At 38.6% G+C, this 20261-nt stretch overlaps 1 protein-coding gene across 3 annotated transcripts in view; it reads left to right on the forward strand.

The window, feature by feature from the left end:
* MGAT5B (alpha-1,6-mannosylglycoprotein 6-beta-N-acetylglucosaminyltransferase B) overlaps positions 1–20261 on the forward strand; it is a 260022-nt gene that overhangs the window by 224795 nt on the left and 14966 nt on the right. For all 3 annotated transcript variants that reach the window (XM_081934842.1, XM_081934843.1, XM_081934844.1), the window contains 3 exons: positions 2401–2556; positions 5092–5238; positions 6116–6232. In XM_081934842.1, coding sequence (XP_081790968.1) covers positions 2401–2556; positions 5092–5238; positions 6116–6232 — 420 coding nt within the window. The remainder of the gene's footprint in view (positions 1–2400; positions 2557–5091; positions 5239–6115; positions 6233–20261) is intronic.

Consider the following 20261-nt stretch of genomic DNA (forward strand, 5'->3'; position numbering starts at 1 on the left):
TCATTGTCAACCTGTATCTTTCCAATGGCAAAACAGTCTTATCTCTCTTGCCAATTGTGGTGTCAGTCTTCTTTTTATCTCCTTTATAAGGTTTTTATAGATTTCTCTCCGCACTTTGTTGCTTAAAGGATCTCTCAAGTAATCTCGTTGCCCTCCAATTATTTTTAGGATTAGCTTGTTTTTGGTTATCAATCGTGTTTCTGAAAGAGTTTCTCTTCTTAAATCCATCATCATTACCCTTTTTTCCCTCTTCTGTATCTTGAAATCTGGGGTAGAGCTCCAATTTGTCGAGATCCCTCTTCCATGTTTCCTTCATTCCACTTTCACCCACATTTAGTAACAAGTACTAGGAAGAATTGTTAAAAACAAAAAGGAAGGTTTTAGTCCAGAAATAAAAAAATAGTGTAACAAAGAGCAGAAGAAAAAAAAAGGTTGATCTGTTCATTTTAAGAGAAGAAACAATCAACGTAACGAGCATTTCAATCCACAAAATATGGTTACAAAGAAAAAAAAGCTTTCCAATGCAATCCAGTATTAATTAATTTCGCAGCTTAATTCTTGCTTGAGGATCTAATTTGGCTTTTTTTTAAAAAAAAAAAAAAGGTTTCTTTGGGCAGTTTTTCCCAAAATAGAAAAAAAGTCTCACCAGATGGACTCACTTTCTCTTTTCACTTCCTCCTTCCGGAGTGTACTGACTTCAACAACCTGGGGGCTGCCTGTTTACTGCCGGCTTGAAGAACTTCCCTTGGGTCAATCAGGGACTTTGCGATGTCCCTGAGACCAACAAGGCTTTGTCTTCCTGATCACCCTCTCTATGAGACGGTTTAGGTCCAGCTGGACCATCCAGCGGCAAAAGTGTCAACGGCGGTCTCGGAGTGTAGAGATCGCATGTTGTGTCATCACGACTTGGCTCTTCCTTCTCCCCAGAGTGTGTGTTTTTCTTAAAGTGTTACATTTACATTGACATTCACTCTAAATATTAGCTAAGGCAGTTGCACTGCTTAGTGGATTGAGTGAACTTCCACTCAGAAATGAAGCTTTGATTCTCAGGTATTGAAAATTTCATCTATTTTAGGACCTACTCATTAAAAAGTAAACTTTGGTTTTTGAAATGGTGTGTGTGTGTGTGTGTGTGTGTGTGTGTTTGCGCACGCACGCATGCACACACACACACATAGTATAAAGCTAAATTAACCATGTTCATTAAAAAAAAGATCTTACAGAAGGGCAAATATCCATTGCCTTATAACAAGGGGTGGGATTCTACAGGTTCGGACCTGGTTCGGGCGAACCTGTAACTCCAAAGATCAGCTGGGAGTGAACTGGTTCACTCCCATGAGCAAGTGGGCCTGCTCGCCTGCCCCTGAGCTTTACCTACCTTTATCTTCTCAGTTGAATCGCATGGCAGAGTGGATTGCCATGCCTCAGCTGTTTTCCTTCCCAAGCAGCAATCTGGAAGGTAAATATTCTCTGAACTGCGCACAAATGCTCAGTGCATGTCCTGAAGCACACACTCAGCGAACCGGTTGTTAAACCAGTAGGATCCCACCCCTGCTTATAGCATTCCTTCTATGACAGGCCAGTATTTTTATCTCACATTCACAGAAGGGTCTCTAAACACAGACAACTTATAGCTGTGGTGGGATTTTGAAGCAACAGCATTCTCAAATCACAGCTTATTCTTTTCTTCCTGCCCTAGTGGATCTACAAATGTAATTTGGAATGCATTTTATTTGCTCAATTCTATGTTTCTTCAGCAGAAGACTAACAGTTGAATAACATTTGTATGTAAGTTTAATAAAATGTGAGCATTACAGAATCCTTACTCCCAAATTTAGTTGGCAGTTGATTGCTGAAAATGTATTTTCCACTGGCTCTTCTTTTATCTATTCATATTAGATTTGGTAGAAAAGATATTATATTGTACCCCCAAAGGAGATTATATATATAATATATATACAGTATATCAAATTTTGCCTATGTATATATTACATTTCTAAGCTGCCTGACTCACGAGTTGTCTCTGGTAGCATTCTTGCCTTTGATTTAGTTAGGGCTGAGTGTATTGTATCGCATCTTTCTGTATGGAATTCCAAGAAATGTCTCATAAAGAACCCCCATGGGACTTAGTCATGCTAGGAAAGAGAGGGAGGTTATCTAAGCAGCAAAATATCTGAATACTGCCTAGATCTGACTGGTTAGCGATAGTACACAAACACCATAAATATCATAAAGGAAGAACAACAGTTTCTCTACTTCCTCTCACAAGTTCAAAAAAGCCACCCAAAGAAACTCTAAAGCCCGTGGAGGAAGAAAAATAGAGAGCAAAATATTCAGGATTTCAGGCTGATCTTAACTGGTCCTGACTAGCATCTTTCCTTTCCTTTCCTTTCTTTCCAGGGTAAAGAGAAATTTCTAGCCATCCTTAATAAGTACATGGAGATCCATGGCACTGTTTATTATGAAACCCAGCGCCCACCGGAGGTTCCAGCTTTTGTGAAGAATCATGGACTTTTGCCCCAGCATGACTTTCAGCAGCTGCTGAGAAAAGCCAAGGTATTGGCCAGATAATTCTATTCCCGAGCTGAGGAATGTGTGGATGCTGAAGGAAAGAATAGCACTTAACAATAGCACTTAGGTTTATACACCACTTCACAGTGCTTTACAGCCCTCACTAAGCGGTTTTACAGAGTCAGTGTATTGTCCCCAACAATCTGGGTCCTCATTTTACCCACCTCGGAAAGATTGAAGGCTGAATCAACCTTGAGCCTGGTGAGATTCGATCAGCCAAATTGCAGGCAACCGGCAGGCAGCAGAAGTAGCCTGCAGTACTGCATTCTACCACCATTCTAGCTGTGCCACCACAGCTCTTAAAGAATAACAGATTAATAGTTGGAAGGATCTTGGAGGTCTTCTAGTCCAACCCATGCTTGAGCAGGAAACCCTATACCATTTCAGACAAACGTCTGTCCAATCTCTTCTTAAAATTTTCCAATGATAGAGCACCCACAGCTTCTGAAAGCAAGCCATTCCACTGGTTAATTGTTAAATTAACTAGTTCATTTAACTGATTAAAGGCAGAAAAAAGCTTTGCCTCCTGCATGAACATAGAAACAAATTATGAGAATGTATTCATACCTATAAAAAACCATGGGAAATGGGACCTAGATGGCCTTGCGTTGCAGGATTGCAGAGCTAAAATACAGTGGAAACATCAGGGGAGTAGTATTAAAAACATCAGTGAAGAGAATGTCCTTTGACAAGATGCTTAATTTGTTAGTAGGGATCAGACACTTGATAGCCTGTGTCTTTGCTCTAAATCAATGTTTCCCAAACCCTGGGAATTTTAAGATGTGTGGTCTTCAACTACCAGAATTTTCCAGCCAACCATGGAAGTTGAGAAATATTGCTCTAAATTATGGTCAAACTATGAAGATTGGAGAAATGAAAACATAGTTTAAGAAGGGAGATTTTATTTTCCAGGAACCATGGGAAACTATGGCACAAATATATAGTAGTTTGCATTCCAGGAACGACATCTGTCCACTAGCACTATTTGTTAAGAACTTTTATCACTAGATGACCAGATTGCCTTATGGGGGATGGCATAATTCAAATCTCATTATCCAGCTTGTTTTTCATGATACTTCAGAATAAAGCTAAACAGAATCACTCAGGGCAAATGAAACAGAACTTTGGAACATTTATTTTTCAGGAAGGAAAGGTAGGATACAGATCAGTCATAGGACATTGCACACCATTTCCCTCCCAAAGTTGGATCATGTAACACTTCATGCTTATGAAAGTGCATGGGAGATCACACTCTTAGATGTAGTTCCAAACACTTAGCTTCCTCCAAGGGTCAAGCACAGGTCTAACTCTTAATAGCTCAAAAGGCATGTTCTTACTGCAGTACAGAGGTGGGTTTAGACCGAGTAGGTAGTAACTCAAGCCCCCGAACCGATTCAATCAGCGGCACCATAGGCGCCACCATCTTGTTTTTTTCACTACAGCACATACACGCGTAGTGCGCATCAAGTGCATGCGAGCCAGAAGCGTGTCCCTGAGTGAAAGAATCCAGAACCCACTCCTGCTGCAGTATATAGTACACTTTTTCCCCCACAAGTGCAACCTTTTGAAATTGTATGTGTGGAATCTGAGACCCCAAGGGTGAATGAAGCCCCATTTAATTGTATAGGCCTTCTCAATGCAGGGATTTAAGAAATGAAAAACACGAGGAAGACTAGGAAAGAAAATATAAAGAAACCAAATTACGAACTTGCTCTTCTCAGTTTCACACTGTTCATCATTTCTCTGCCTAAAGTAACTTACAAGATGACAGACTTATCATTTGACATCTGGCCTATTGAAGAAAATTAAACTTCAATATCTAATTATTAATATGTGTAAATTAGTACAAGATAGTGAAATGCTAGTTTTAAAAAAGCTACCGGTTCACCTGAACCATGAGTAAAAAATGCTACCAGTTCGGGGGAACCGGTATTTCCGATGATCAGCTGTTACACACAATTTATATTAAATTTATATTAGCCAGAAAGCAGGATTCCCTTCTTTCTAGCTAATCTAAATCGCAGGGCACATTGGATTCGCCCCCTCACTGTTCTACTTACCTTTGCCGCTGCTCTCGGTAGTGGGCTCCGCTCATCTGCCCAGACATCATCACATCCATTTTTGACGGTCTGCACATATGCGGAAGGTGCATGTGGGTGCTCACATTTGCGACCCGGTAGTGAAGGTAAGTAGATTTTACCCTGTGGTTAGTACAGGGTAATAGTTATAGGCAGTGATAGGAAAAAAAACATTCTATGGCTTGTTCTACAGTTTAAAAAAAAAAAGGAAGACTGCTCAGCCAATAGGAAACATGTCAATGAAAGGTTCAAGCAGACTTCTTGTCATAAGTTCCATTCTGCTGAATGGGTGAGAGAGGAACAGTGAAAACTGTTTTACAAGAGTGCTGTACACCAATTTCTCTCCCTCTGGTTGAGGCAAGGAACTGAAGGAGAAAATAAATATATTTGAATAGCCTACATCTCCCAAAGATTACTAAATGCCTGGATTTGCTTTCCACAGCTCTTTATTGGCTTTGGTTTTCCTTACGAAGGCCCTGCCCCTTTGGAAGCAATAGCTAATGGATGTGTTTTTCTGCAAGCTCGTTTCAATCCACCCCACAGCTCACTCAATCATGAATTCTTCAGAGGGAAGCCAACATCGAGGGAGGTTAGTCTGCTTTATGATGTTACGACCAAGCTTGTTTTGCTTATGTTTGCTTTTTTATAACACTCTGCATTATGATTTCTGAACTGATGAGCCTGAACTGTCTTGTTGACTTGGATATGTGATGCAGAAAGGGGTCATTTGTAGCCAGGCAATACTTTTGAGACATAGCCTGCTCTAGAGGCCAGGATAAAGAAATTAAATCAGCAATTACTTAAATGTGTTGTTGTGACAACGAATTAATTTAAAGAAAAGTGTCATGCTATTTTTTTGTTTGCATAAAGCAAAGTAAAAGTCCATCTATATATGCATATAGATACATAAATAAGAGATGTGGATCATATTTGGGCCAAATTCATGTTTGACTTTGAATAACCCAGAGAAATGTATAAATGGTTCAAATTATTTTGTAAGAGTTTCTCTGATGTAAAAGGAAGATTTGGTCCATGAAAATGTTTATGCAGACACATGAAATGCATACTTTTGGAACCTCAATGGGGCACTTTAGATGCCTGTGAACTTTCCAAAATCTCACTCATCATGAATGATGGTGAGAGCTTGTGGGCTGTATAACTACCACCCCTAGTTTTATACAAACAGCAGAAGACTTATGTGCCAGAAATCGGTAGGAAACATTCTTATAACATTTGTATAAATGTTTGTGGAGATTTCATTTTTTGCTGAATTCACTGATGCAGAATGAGAATTTGTTCAGAGTCAGGAAAAGAAGCAGTCACGAAACCAAAATGAACTCATTCCCACCCTTATCTCATAACTAGCTCTTCTGACTCTAAAGCTTTGCCATATTTTCAGAAATGTTTCCCATCCCAGAGCGCCATATGGGAAATGCTAAGTAATTCATTTCTTGTATACATTTTAGGTATCCTCTCAGCATCCCTATACAGAAGATTTCATTGGAAAACCTCATGTGTGGACAGTGGATTATAATAATTCAGAGGAGTTTGAATCAGCCATCAAAGCCATTATGAGTACTAAGGTAATTGTAGGTGAATTATTGATAGACTGCACTAGTGCAGATAATCCTTGGTTCCTTAACAGGTTTGGTTGCTTAACAACCGTTCAAACTTATGATGGACTCAAACTTTTTTAGAACCTGTCTTCGAATTTATAATTAACACACACCACTGTATGGTCACATGGTCACATTTCAAGAACTTGGCAACTGGCTTGCCTATGTGACCAGTTGCAGCACTTCAAAGTCATGCATGGAGACTACAGTTTGTGACCCTTTTTTTGCTACTTTCCTCTGTCTGTCAATAGCAAGAAGTGGAAATTTTGCAATTTTGACTTGTACCAAAGTTGAGTCATAAGAAATCTAGCTGCCCTGTTGTGATGATGTTGGGTTGTTATAAGAATATGGTACCCACATAGGGTGCTGCCTGAGACTGTGAATGTGCCTCTGCTCCATTTTCCACAGCATGGTCTGATGAGGGTTGTTAAAAGGAGGCTATCATGCTGCCAAAACACATGGCTTTTTGTATCAAATTTTACAAAGCTTTACATTGCAAAACGAATATCCAGGTGCATCTTTGGAGAACACCCATCTTTTCCTTCCTAGAATGCAGTTTCTTAAGATTGGGTCTAGAGCTATTTCTTTCCTGTTATAATGGTTTCTGAGACACCAGTGTGTCCATCTGGCTTGCAAACAACAAAATATCTTCAATATAGTAAAGATAAAATTGATGGGAGATGAGTGAAACAGATGAAGCCACAAAGATGTCTCAAAGCCACCAGTGTTGTAACTCCCCTTCCAAGATCTAATCAGCTCAAGTCGTTGTATTAGTATCTACTAGTATACATAGTGGATTCAAGAACCTGTTACACAATGTAGACTCCATCCATCAGAAGCCAATAAATTAGGCTGGGCACAATTCATTTTAGTCTGGTTAGCTTCAAGTCAGTAATATTCCTAAAGCCATATTTTGGCTGTCACTCTACCAGTGATTTCACAGATGTGCATATCTTTTTTTATCCATTCAGCATCTGGGTTCTCTATGTTTTTCATTCTATACATTCAATCTGACTGTCTTAGATCCTATAGTGATACATTTGGACAGCCATTCCTCTCTATGTCTTTCATTCCATTGCTTTGTGTGTATGTGTGTGTGTGTGTGTATTTGTGTGTGTGTGTGTCTGTGTGTGTGTGTGTGCGCCATCAAGTCGGTATTGACTCCAGGTAACACTAGTAAGGTCTTTCAGAAGTGTTTTGCCATTGCCTCCTTCCTAGGCTGAGACAGAGTAACTGGCCCAGGTTCACCCAGCTGATTTTGCACCTAAGGTAGGACTAGAGTTCTTAGTCCAGTGCCTTAACCACTACATCAAACTGATTCTCTTTATCCCATTAATGGAATAGAAAGCTTGGCCCCCATTTCCTCTTTCTTATGCAGATTTGCAGGACAACCCATTAACCCTGGTTTCCTAAACACTTTGCAATAATTATAACAAAGCAAGAGACAGCCTATAGCCCTTGGTTCTTATTCTGCCTTGTGAGTATTTTATATACCATTTTGAGTTGGAATACAGCACACAGCAAGCATAATGTAAGCTTTATCATGGGTTTAAAACTATTAAAAATAGGACTTTTCAATCCCCTCCAAACCAGAAAATCCTGATACTTGCCTCTATAGATAATTGCCCATTATAATCTTTAGCCTTCCCCCAGTTTTAAAAGATTGCCCAGTTCTGCAGTTAAAACCTCCCTTGCAGTTCCATCTAATTTGCAAATAGCTTCTTCCCACTCATAATTCTTAGGCTATCTTACCACCACTGTGCATCCCAGTCTCCATATCTTAGTGGCTGATGTTATTTTTCATCATTAACAACAAGCAGTCACAGACTTCAGCACATTATTAATATATTCATTGTCAGCTTCTGAGCATTCCCTCCCCCCGCCGCCCCCAGCTCTAGGAAGCTTACTTTTCCTCAAAGGTGAATGTGACAAAAACAAACAACGGTTGTTCTTTCATTTAATGATTATTAGTATTAGCCATCCTAACTTAATCAACAATAAGAGAAAATGTGCCACGTACTCACTTCCCAATGTGAGTATTTCACATGCTAGTAAAATTGCTGGGAAAAATGAAAAAGGCAACTTCTGAAAAATGTGGTCCTGTTTTGTGATGCAGTTTTTTCCTTCAGAATTTCAACATATATCTGTCAGCTCCCTACTAGCAGGAGCCTTTCAACTTGTCTAGCTCATTAAAGTCAATTTTCCTGCGGTAGGAGGGGGGAAATAGGCTGATCTCCATTTTGCTTTCAACTTGCTTCAGGGGGTAGAAACTAGTCCCTGTTGTTCCAAAGATGATATACTGCAAAACGTTGCTTCTTTTTAATACCTGGTTCTGAAGATCAGCAGGAGCCAAGAAATTCAACTCACCTGAGATGATATTAAAGAGAATGTTTTAGGGACTAGTGTGAGAGCTTTCATATATTACAGCAAAACTGGCTTGTTTCCAACTGCACATGTGCCAGGAAGTACAATAATTGCTAATCCCATATTCCTGGTAAAAGTTCCTATTAGGCCTGTGCAAATCAGCTCTGATTACATTCAGATTGAATATTAGGGATTCAAAGAGCTCATGATTAAATCATATCTGAAAATTCAAGGGCAGGCCAGTTTAATTCAAATTGTGTCATGATTCCATAAATGAGGAGGTGGCATCTGAATATTTGAAGCTGCTTCCTTGCTTCTTTCGTGGAATGGGAATAAGATAGCAGCAATGGGAGACTCAGTAGAAGAATCTTCACTATCCATGTTCCATCAGGATTACCTTCAAGATGTTACCAGAAGATATTTTTAAAATATTCCCCCTGCACCCATGGGTGTCCCAGGGGAGCAATGATTAAATAAGAACTACATCATCATGATGTTGAAACTCTACCCCTTTTGTACTTGTATGTTGAGTTCTGAAACAGGTATATAATGAACAGAGTTGTGCCTCTTTTAAGCAGAGACAACAGGAATGAGAAAAGGCATAGTTCAACAACCTTCACAATATCCTGCAAAAAAAAACCCCGAATAAAAACCATGTTGAATCCAAGCCACTCCAACTAAGAAATAAAATATATTTTTAAAAGCAATAGAAAGGAAGTATGTACTCCTCCACCCACTTTTTGAGTATGCTGGCCCTGCATAACAATGGAGGTTGTCCATTAACTAGTCCATAAATGGAAGTACAGCTTTGCTTCTTCTGATTATTGAGTTTCAGGATAGCAATAGCACTTAGACTGATATACCGCTTCCCAGTGCTTTACATCCCTCTCTAAGCGGTTTACAGAATCAGCCTATTGCCCCCAACAATCTGGGTCCCCACCTCGGAAGGATGGAAGGCTTAGTCAACCTTGAGCTGGTCAGGATCAAAATCCTGGCCATGGGAAGAGTTTGTCTTGCAATACTGCATTCTAACCACTGTACCACCATGGCTCTAATAAACCAACCATGATGGCACACCTGGTTGGTCTATTATTGCCTGTCCTGGAAAGAACCTATTCCACACTGCCTTTGCACACTGGCAAAGTTGTACTTTTCTGAGCAGACATGATTGTGGCTTGTTGGCAATAGTCTGGGTAAATAGGCAAAGACACCAGAAACATCTTGACTCATTGGAATACAATGCCTCAGAGCAAAGCCAGTCACAGAAGAAGTGGCAATCATAGGTTTGCCACCTCAATTATTCTTTAAAAAACATAGAATATTGGAGCCAATGCCTGTAAATGTTAGTCTGGTCCTATCTCATTCACGAGGCATCTGACCCATGTATGCAGATTTTAAAAGTAAAGTTTGAGTCCATATTAAGAGTGCTGTGAGCTGAGCTAAGCTCTTTAGTTGTTTGTTGGAAGGGGAATAACAGTCCATTAAGACAAGAGACAGCAAAGCTTAGGGAAGAAGGGAAGAAAGTGGACTAAGCCCAAAGGGATGTTAGCTTTTCACTCCTTGACAGACAGGAGAGTTGAGAGAGCTGGCAGATCAATGTCAGACTGACACAACCAGGGAAAGCAACATGCACACCCAGCATTCTCCATACATGGTAATGAAGTTGCAACATCAGGCAATAGATGTAACAAGACTGGAAAACAGCAGAAAAGCCATTCTCTCTGAGATGCTCTACAGTCTACTTCAGTGTGCAGCCTTGATTTCCAGATCCACTTCATGAGCTGACAAAACTGCATCTTTGTTTGAAAGGAATCTTCAAAATGTTGCTGTGCTTTATTTTGTGTAGAACGTACATCCAGGCTTGTAGCAACAGGACTTGGTGGCATCTCAAATTGTGTGTCCATTTTAAGACATTGAGTTTATGTGTAAAGGAGATTGTTCCACAGTAAATCTATTAGTCTTTTAAATATTTAAATCTCTTCGTTATTTTTACGCAGTACAAAGATTTCCCAACCACCATATGTTATATTTGAACTCTGTGTTTTGCATTCTGAGTTTTAGATTAATATGTACTACATGCAATTCCTAGCTGGTGGGATGTGGGGTGGTATGTTGGCTACAAGATAATCTTTAGATTAGAGATCTTAGATTGCACATAATTTTATGAGCATATTTGAAGTTGAAATTGAGCTTTAGCTACTTTTGTGGCACGTTGGTCAAAATGTGCCAAATTTGCTACTACCCTTATAGATAGCAGAGAGTGATGCATGTAAAATAGGTACCGTATGACTAAAGCTGGTAACAATGTTTGTTTTATTATTTTTGTAAATAATACTTTTATGATTAACACTATGATGGGAAGCATAGTTTAATATCTATGAACTCTCAGAGAATAGTCATGACATATGAAAGATTGAAAACTAGAATATGAGGCACACATGATAATTAATGAAAAAAATGAATATATTGTATGTCTGTGACACTACGTCTGGTAACCTAAATTACACTATCTTATTAAAAACATATGACTAGCTTGATTGATCAAAACCATGATGGAAGACTGTGACTTGGAATATAAGTGGAATAAATAGTAATGAGCTTGAATCAACCAATTAAGTGAAAGAAAAATGGATACATTTGTCTATGAAACTGAGATTAAAAGAAAATATATAACAGAGTTAAAAACTAGTATTCTAATCTTGTAGCATTGATAAATGCATGCAAGGAAATAAAGTATGCATTTCATTACAAATGAAAGTGATAAAACTTATGTCAGAAAGTCTTTGTGCACGTGCATGAAATAAAAATTCATTGTTTAGTAAAAGATGCATGTTAATACTTGAAGGAATAATGAAAAGGAAAAAGTATGCAAAAGAAGAATTTTGAGAAAATAGTGCAACATATATCTGCAATCTGGGCAGTGGGGATGTTATGTTTAGTGGCCCAGGTGAATAGTGGGAATGGCATAAGAGAGTACAAAGTATAGAAAATGTGGAGCCCCAAATGAGATTGGTGACTATTTTGTCAATAACTGGCAAAGAAAGGTCTGTTTCAAATGTGTGATTTAAGTTTAGATCTACTCATGCATACCCATGGCAGAGCAATGGCTCAAAAACATATTCAAGTATTTATAATGAAAAACTGGAAGAAATTGCAACAGGCTATTATTTAATAGTACCAGGTATGGCTTGAAAAACCAATATTGAAAAAAAAGAAAGGAATGAAATAAAATTAGATTGAAAGTATAACAATTGTAGGAAAAGAAAATAGGAATGTTCTATCAATAAATATTAGAACATAGATTAGTCTCCCAACATCAAGAATACATCAAAAGAGGACATAAAGAAGATGTGGAAGCTGGTTCTATCAGAATAAAAACAGTGGTTATGAAGGACCACAAATATTTGATAGGGGGTATGAAACAGTATGCTTCGTGGAACGATGACCTGCAAGATGAAAAAAAATGGATTTAAGACAATGATGGCTAAAAACAAAATGAAGAGGCAAAACTTCCTATGTAGTGGAAAGAAAAGAGATAGTAGTGACAAACATAGTCTATGTAAAGAGTAAGGAAGATGACCATTATCTAGGCAAAAGGGGTTGAAATATTTTTTTAAATCCTGAGAAATGAGATAATATTAGGAAATAGTTTGGGCAGATGCCTTCCAAATTCACTGAAGTGTAAGAAAGACCAGGAGCCTCAGCACAATCAGAATTACAAGATTCTGTTATTACAGCCAATCTCAGTAAAGATAGATTTAGCCTTCTGGTAGAGTTGGTTTTTCTGGCCTGGTCTACCTAGTGGTATTGGCAGCCAAAGAGAACAAATAATAGTTAAGAGTAAAAGTGATAGGGAAAATACCAATGGATTTTTTAAAAATTAAAATTTTTGGAAATGAGTAAAAAATGGCTAAACAAGAAACCACCAGCCCACTGAATTAACAATAAAAGTGATTGCATTATCTGTGATGTAATGGAAGAAGGGAATCCTAAAAGAGTACTTTAGGAAAGAGTACCCTTTGGAAATGGTAGGGATAGAATGCATTGAAATGAAGGCTTTGAAATGTACGTAATTGTGTGTGATGGACCAATGAAATGAACAACTTCAGGTTCTACATTAATTGTGAAAAAGTAAAGTATATGAATCAATCTTGTATAATGTTTAGTAAAGATGGGAGACTGGATGGGAAAAAATTAAGATGTGGAAATGCTGATTAAAAAAGTACTTGGAAGTGTTGGTCTCCTGAAAAATTGAAAGACGTGTGAATGGCTGTGTATAAGGTTATGCTTCTGCCTACCTTGTTATATGGAAGTGAAAATTGGCTATGTCAGTTAAAACAGCAGTAAACTGAATGGGGTGGGAATGGGTTTCTTAAGAAATATATGTGGTGAAACAAGCACAGAGGAAGCCAAAATAAAGGAACAATGAATCAATGTAGATTGAATACAGAAGTGTGTGATCCATATGAAAGAAGCACATTGAGGTAGTTTAGTCTTATGGAGAGAATGAATGAGGAGCAAATCATAAAACACACATATATACAGAGTACAGTATGTATAGTGTGTGTGTGTGTGTGTGTGTGTGTGTGTATACACATATATACATACACACATACATATACTGTACATACATACATATACTGTATACATATAAATATACATATATGAGAGAGCATGTATAGATATGTGTGAGCCAAAAAAAAAGTACAGCTGTTTACTTATACAACATGAGGCTATTTTCCTAAAAATTGGTGACTGCACACAGTCTGAAACATTTCTTCCCTGCTCTTTTCCATGTGTGTGCCACTCTAATAATTAAATCAATATTAACTGTGACACAGATGGTTCATTGTTAAGAGCCCCACAGGCTGAATATTTATTTGAGCATCCTTTTATTTGCATTCCATCATATGCCAAAATTATTTTCCTTCTCTGCTGGAAAACAAAGGCAAGGATGGCACTAATAAAGCCAAATGTGTTTGACATCAACAGCTGAACGTTTTCTGCTAATAACATTTTGAGATGTACACCATGGAGAAACAGCAGGTAAGACTGAAAACTCCCTTGAGCTGAACTTTGACCTTTAGCAACTACCAGCATGCCCATGTGGCTTGGTTTGCCACTGCCTTTCTCCAGGATATTTCTTGACCTCCCTCTAGTCTACAATCCTGTGATTTCCTAAATGTCTCCCATCCAAGTGCTAAGGCACTTAGCTTTTTCTTTTTTCTTCAATGCAAGTCTGGTAAAAGCAAAACCAATACAAGAATAACTGCACCACATCATTGGCCCAAAAGAGCTGTCCTGGCCCTCATCATAGAAGGCTAGTGAGACTGAGGTGCTCTAAAACAAGAGGGTCCTCAATTCCCTCTTGTTTTGGGGAATTGTAACCAGGTCTACATCTCAGCCAAAATTAGGCTGGGGAGAGGGGGGGAGAAAAGCACAATGACTATATATGTATGCTTTTTTGTTCTTTTTTTTTAAGGAGGAGAATACATGTTAAAATTAAATATGTATATTGAAAAGGAAATACCATCAACATAAAATGGAGCTTGCTCAGAAGCTGAAATACACCAAGTAAAGGAGATGAAGAATGGGAAGTAGAGGAGAGAGGTAAGGGAAGAAGAGAGGGATAGGAGAGAGGGCAAGGGGGGGGGGAAGAGGAGGAGAGAAATGTGGAGTGGAAAGGGGAGAGAGGAGAAGGATAGAGGAAGGGAAAGTAGAGAAGGGAATGATGACAGAGGGAAGAAAGGAGGTAGGGAGGGGGAGGAGAGAGGGGGAAGAAAGTAATGGATAAGGTATAAATATAGCGTATGGAGAGCAGAAGAGCCAATAATTGTTTTGGGGAGTTGATGGTAAGATGAATTGGTGTAAACATTTAATAATACAATATGATGTTGGCTATGTAATAGTATACATGTGATTTATATGTTATGAAAAAAATAAAATAAAAAACTTTTTGGAAAAAAAAAACCAAGAGGGTCCTCAAGGGTATCTGTACCAGTAGTACACAGCTTTCATAGAAATGACAGCCACAAACAGATACTGAATAGTATGGGGGAGATTGCACACTAAAAGGGAGCAGGATCAGGAGTAGAGTGTTGATGGTTCAGTGACTTATGACTTAGCAGGAAGAAAGATGAGGATGCTACACAGTGACATGGTACAGAAAAGCAGCAGTGGCAGGATGGAGACTTAATTAAGTGGATTAGTGCTACTTAAATTCAGTGACAGAATTTGGGGGATTGGGAGAACTGTATGTGAACCCCAGATGGCTACAACTATGCCCAGACCAACAAAAATGCAAATAATTGTTACAGCTTAATTCAGTATTACATTTTAATATTAGGAAAGTAATACTTCCCCAAGGCTGTGGTGGAAACTCACAGAAAGAAGATTGTGAGATTAATGCTAGCTAACTATGTTATATCTAAAACAAAGTTTCCTAGGGCAATTCCCAAAATAACTTCCCCAAACAAGTGGACTGGGCTAATTTGGAGGTGCCAATGATCAGATACCAGTCTATTTGCAAGACAGAGAAAAAACATGGTAGTTTTAAAAAGGCATTCTAATTGTATCATTATATATAAAGAGAGACAGTTTGGTCTAGCAGTTAAAGCATCAGACTAGAAACAAGAGGACTGTGAGTTGTAGTCCCACTTTAGGCATGAAAGCTGATTGGAACAGTCCTGTCTCTTTCTTAGCCGATGATGGCACGCTCAGGAGACAAGTTGATTGGTCAATTCCTTTCACAATTAATGGATCAACACTCAGTTGATTAAAAAGAAGCAAGCCCTCCACTTGGAGGAAGTGCTAGGAAGAAAAGAAAAAAATTATAATTGTATTATTCACATTATTCAGAAATTCCAGTGATTCTCCTTCTAGTTAGATGTGCGTGTAAGCATGGGGTGGGAGAAGAATCTCAGGAATATAACAAGTAAATTGAGAACATCAACTTTCAAAGCAACCCTCAGACTTAAGCCTTGCAAAGTTTAATGAGGCTTATCTTAGACAAATGCATATACGCAATCTCTCTGCACTGGAATTTGTTTTTCATTTTCTTTCATAAGAAGCCAAACACTGGAGAAATCCAGCAGTGCAATCTAATAATAAGGTCTTTAAGATAAGTTGGTTTTGAAGTTATCAATTCAAAAAATGTAAATGGGGCCAGGAAAAAGAAATAGAAGAGTCAGAGGAGGGCAAAAATCAAACTAGATGTGACTATAGTGATACAGTTCACATGATTATTCTCTATGTATTTAACAATTATTTACTTCAGTCACATTCAAAATTACAATTCAGTACTACTTTTTGGATATCACCCTTGATGTCAGGGTTCCAAGTAAGACCCCCAATGAAAGAAGACTCCGAGGCTAAGAAGTTCCTCAAAGTTCCATTTTATTAGAGACGTCATATTGGCACATCTGGGAAAACCCGAATCTGAGAGTTTCCAGGTTTTCCCCACCCCCAAAAGAAAGTTCAAGTCCCTGCCCAGCACCCACGTGTCCATCACATGATTCAATCAGGCACCATCCAAACTGGAGATGCCTCCCAGTCACACCATCTCAGGTGCAGGGCAAAGTATCCTTTACTCTCTGAGAAAAGAATGTTATTTTGACTATACATCGCCCACACTCTATCTAATCCCCCCTCCCATTTTCCCACAGTCGAAAATTTGGCAGGCCTGAAGGCCCAAATGTAAAAGATGGCTTCCAGGTCTGACAGGATGTTTAAAGAAGTACCTATAGCTCTGGAGTACCTATATGACAGGATGTCTAAAGGAGTACCTTTAGCTGTGAGGCTTCAGGTTGTGTATTCTGGCCTTAAGTAGATGGTGTGTGTTTTCCTTAGCATTTCTTTCAATGTGGACTGGAATGTGGACACTCACAGATTTTGTTTACCTCCTACAATCTCCTTTGAACCATTGGAAAGGAGTAGGGGAAACATAAAATGTATGCTTTAATGATCTGTCTTGAAATAATTTAAAAATCTGTTTATGGAACCCATGAAAAAAATACGGCACAAGCTTTTCTACGTACAGAGAGCTACCACTGTTTAGTTTGGAACAAAACACATGTGAACGTCTTCCTTGGGTTCCTTAGCAAAATGGTTTCATCTATGGTGCCCCATGTAGTTTTGACACACGTGTGCTACCCATGTATTTTCCAGTATAAACTTGACAGTGGTCCTCCCTTTTAAAACAATCCTAGGCGGCAGCCAAAACAGAACGGTTTAGCGAGGTCCAAGTGTACCAGGACACCATGAATTACAAGAAGGCTATAATTCTTCTCCTACAGAGAGAGAAAAACAACAACCCTGCCCTTTGCTAGCATTTGAATGTGTGTATTTGGTTGTGCTCTCAAAGCTAAGTTATTGTTCCCTGAGATAATTACACTAGGAGCTTGTCATATTTCACATGACACACAACATTCATAGCGGGAGGAGAGGAGGCTGAAGGGCAGTTGTACGGCACCCTGAGAGCAAGCGAGACAAAAAGACAAATTACAGTGCACCGAGAAAGGTGATCTCAGAGGTATTGTCTCAGAGATGAATTGCAGCTGTTACAGAGAGGTTAAAAGTGATCATACAGATGGGACAGCTTTCCTTTGAGGTCCTTTACTTGAACTTGAACTTCTACATTTAAAAAAAATGATTCGTATATAAGCAACTTAATGTGCCCAATATTCTGGTGTAGTGAAGGGAGAAGGCTTTGTTATATTAAAGTCAAAATGAAAGGAATATAATAGAAAATTATATATTTCAGGTTATGCTTGGGAAAGCAACATATTAAGCATCACTGAAAAAATAGCTGGTTAAAACATTCCCCCAGTTGCTGCAGAGTTAGACAATTGCATTATTTTTTATTTATGGTATTTAGCTGGTAACATTTGGATTGGGCCTTCCTTCCTTCCTTCCTTCCTTCCTTCCTTCCTTCCTTCCCTCCTTCCCTCCCTCCCTCCCTCCATCCATCCATCCATCTTTCCTCTCCCCCACTATTTTGTTTCAAGTTAATTCATTATTCTTTTCAGGGCTTTGATTCCTGTGGAGAAATTCTATTTTGGTGCAGTATGTGTTTCTGGATCTCGGGTTTTTCAGAGAATGTATTTACTGGAGTATATTAGTATAGTTGCTATAAGTCCAATGCCCAGGAGACCTTCAGAAATAAATAAATGAATTAACTAGAAATTAGGAGGGAAGATCAGAAAGATCTGCTTTCTAGATCTGGTTGAGAAGAAGTCACTGCACTGCAAGCGAGCCCATATTTACTTTAAAAAAATAAGCCCTTCTGGATTCAGTAAGTTTCCTCCAAACAGAGTTTGCAAACCTGGCAACTCTAAGATATGTGGATTTCAACTCCCACAGTCCCATGTTTGGACTTCAATTCTCATGCTGACTGGGGGATTCTGGGAGTTGAAATCCACACTTCTTAAAGTTGTCCAGTTTGAAAAATGCTGCTCTAAAATAAGTGAAGAGAGCCTGAGTTGTTGTTTTTTCAGCCATGCTTTTGCTGCTATCCAATCTTTATCTGTAATCTAAAGGAAATGGTCCATTTATTGAAAGGAAACTTCTTGTTATGCAATGTGAAGGGCTACCTCTTACAATGGAATTATGTTCTGCTATGGCCATGCTATTATCTATTATCAGTATTTTTGAAGAATTTTGCTCCCAGTTTCTACAACATTCACATTTAGACTACCTGTTGTCTTATCATACCACGGGTTGAATGGCTCATCTTATGATGAAAAGGAATGTCTCCATTCCATAATTTTGTTGAAATAAGGTAAAGGTTCTCCTCGCACATATGTGCTAGTCTTTCCCGACTCTAGGGGGTGTTGCTGTTTCAAAGCCGAAGAGCCAGCACTGTCCGAAGAGGTCTCCGTGATCATTTGGCCGGCATGACTAAATGCCGAAAGTGCACGGAACGCTGTTACCTTCCCACCAAAGTTGGTTCCTATTTTTCTATTTGCATTTTTACATGCTTTTGAACTGCTAGGTTGGCAGAAGCTGGGACAAGTAACAGGAGCTCACTCCATTACGCGGCACAAGGGAGTCGAACCGCTGAACTGCCAACTTTTCTGATCAACAAGCTCATCATCTTAGCCACTGAAATAGGACTATTTTAATAAAGGAAATCAAAACATGATCCTTGAAATGAGCTGTTTTATTACCTGTTTTCACTTTTCTACATAGTCGTCACAATTACTTTGTACTTCTGTCAATGATGGACAAGCTTGTTCCAAAAATGCTTTTCAAAAAGCAACTGAAGTTTTTGGGCAACTTTTTTCTTTGAAAACATTTTGTTTCTCATCCAATAAGTTCTGAAGATCTGAAGAAGCTTCTTGGATGAGAAGTGAAAATATTTCAAGGAAAAAACCAGGAAAGTCCAGTCGCCTTTTGAAAAACACCTTTGGGACAACCATGACCTGGATGATTGAGAATCTCCATAGACGACGGAGAAGCTTCTTAAAGTTGTCGTGAAAGAATGCTACATTTTGTGTCTTCAGCTAGATCCGGACAATCCTTTCCTTCTCTTCACATGAGTCAAAAAGATGCCCCCAAAGGTATTCCTTAATTTTTGGGAAAAGGTAGAAGTCATATATGAGCAGCAAGTCTGGACAGTGTGGTGGAAAGCGAGGCCCGATTTCACAACTGTCTCTTGGATGTCTTGTAAAGCCTGGTGGATTACTTCTTGTGCTTCTGAATTCAGTTTAATTGCTATTTCAAAGCTTTGAAGGTTGCAACACAATGGTTTTAATTTTATAATGGTGTCATGTTCAAGGAGCATCATCATTTGTGTCCTCAAAAATTATAACTACAAGTTTTTTTTCTGCTGAAGCCTGTGTTTTGATTTTTTCCCCTCTGGGGGTTATGTTTTGTGATATTCTATGGACTGATGCTTCATTTCTGGGTCATAATGATGAGCCTATGTTTTGTCATAATACTATGAAGAAATTCCTCCCATTTGTTCTCACAATGTGACAATGACTGCTGGCAAATTTCAACTCTTGAAACTTTCATCTCTGCTATCAGCCTTTGAAGGACCCATTTTGCACAAACCTACTGATATTGAAGAACATCAATGAAATTGCCTCCATGCTCCTGTGAAGTGCTGGAGTTGACAGCAATTTCCATTTCACTGATCCACCAATTGTTCTTAATCAGTTCAGCATGCTTCCTCATCTGAAACTTATTGATTGCTATCACAGATTATCCCCTTTGTTCTGGAACACAAAAATCAGCTTTTTCATCTTTACATTTTGGGGGGCAGCAATACACAATATTCACATTAATACAGTCATAACATTAACAACTTGCATTTGGCAATGAATTTTAATTGGAGGCACTTTGATGTCAATCAAAAATTCAATCATGGCACATTGCTTAAAGTGCTTTGATGCAGCCTTCCTTTTCACAAACAATAGCAACATACAACAATTTCCTGCCAATTGTAATGAAAGAACAGCTGTTAAAGAACATGGCAGAGTTTCTAGCATGTCACTACTGCCATCTATTGGTGACTTCTGACATTGGAAGCGCTGTTTCATTCAACCCTTGTATATCTTTTGATGTATTTTTATTGTTTTCTAAAGTTGTTTTTAATTGCTTATAAAACAAGTAAAGAGGTAGATAAAAA

Source organism: Natrix helvetica, assembly GCF_964273705.1.
Source record: "Natrix helvetica genome assembly, chromosome: 1".
In the NCBI taxonomy this organism is placed as follows: Eukaryota; Metazoa; Chordata; class Lepidosauria; order Squamata; family Natricidae; genus Natrix; species Natrix helvetica.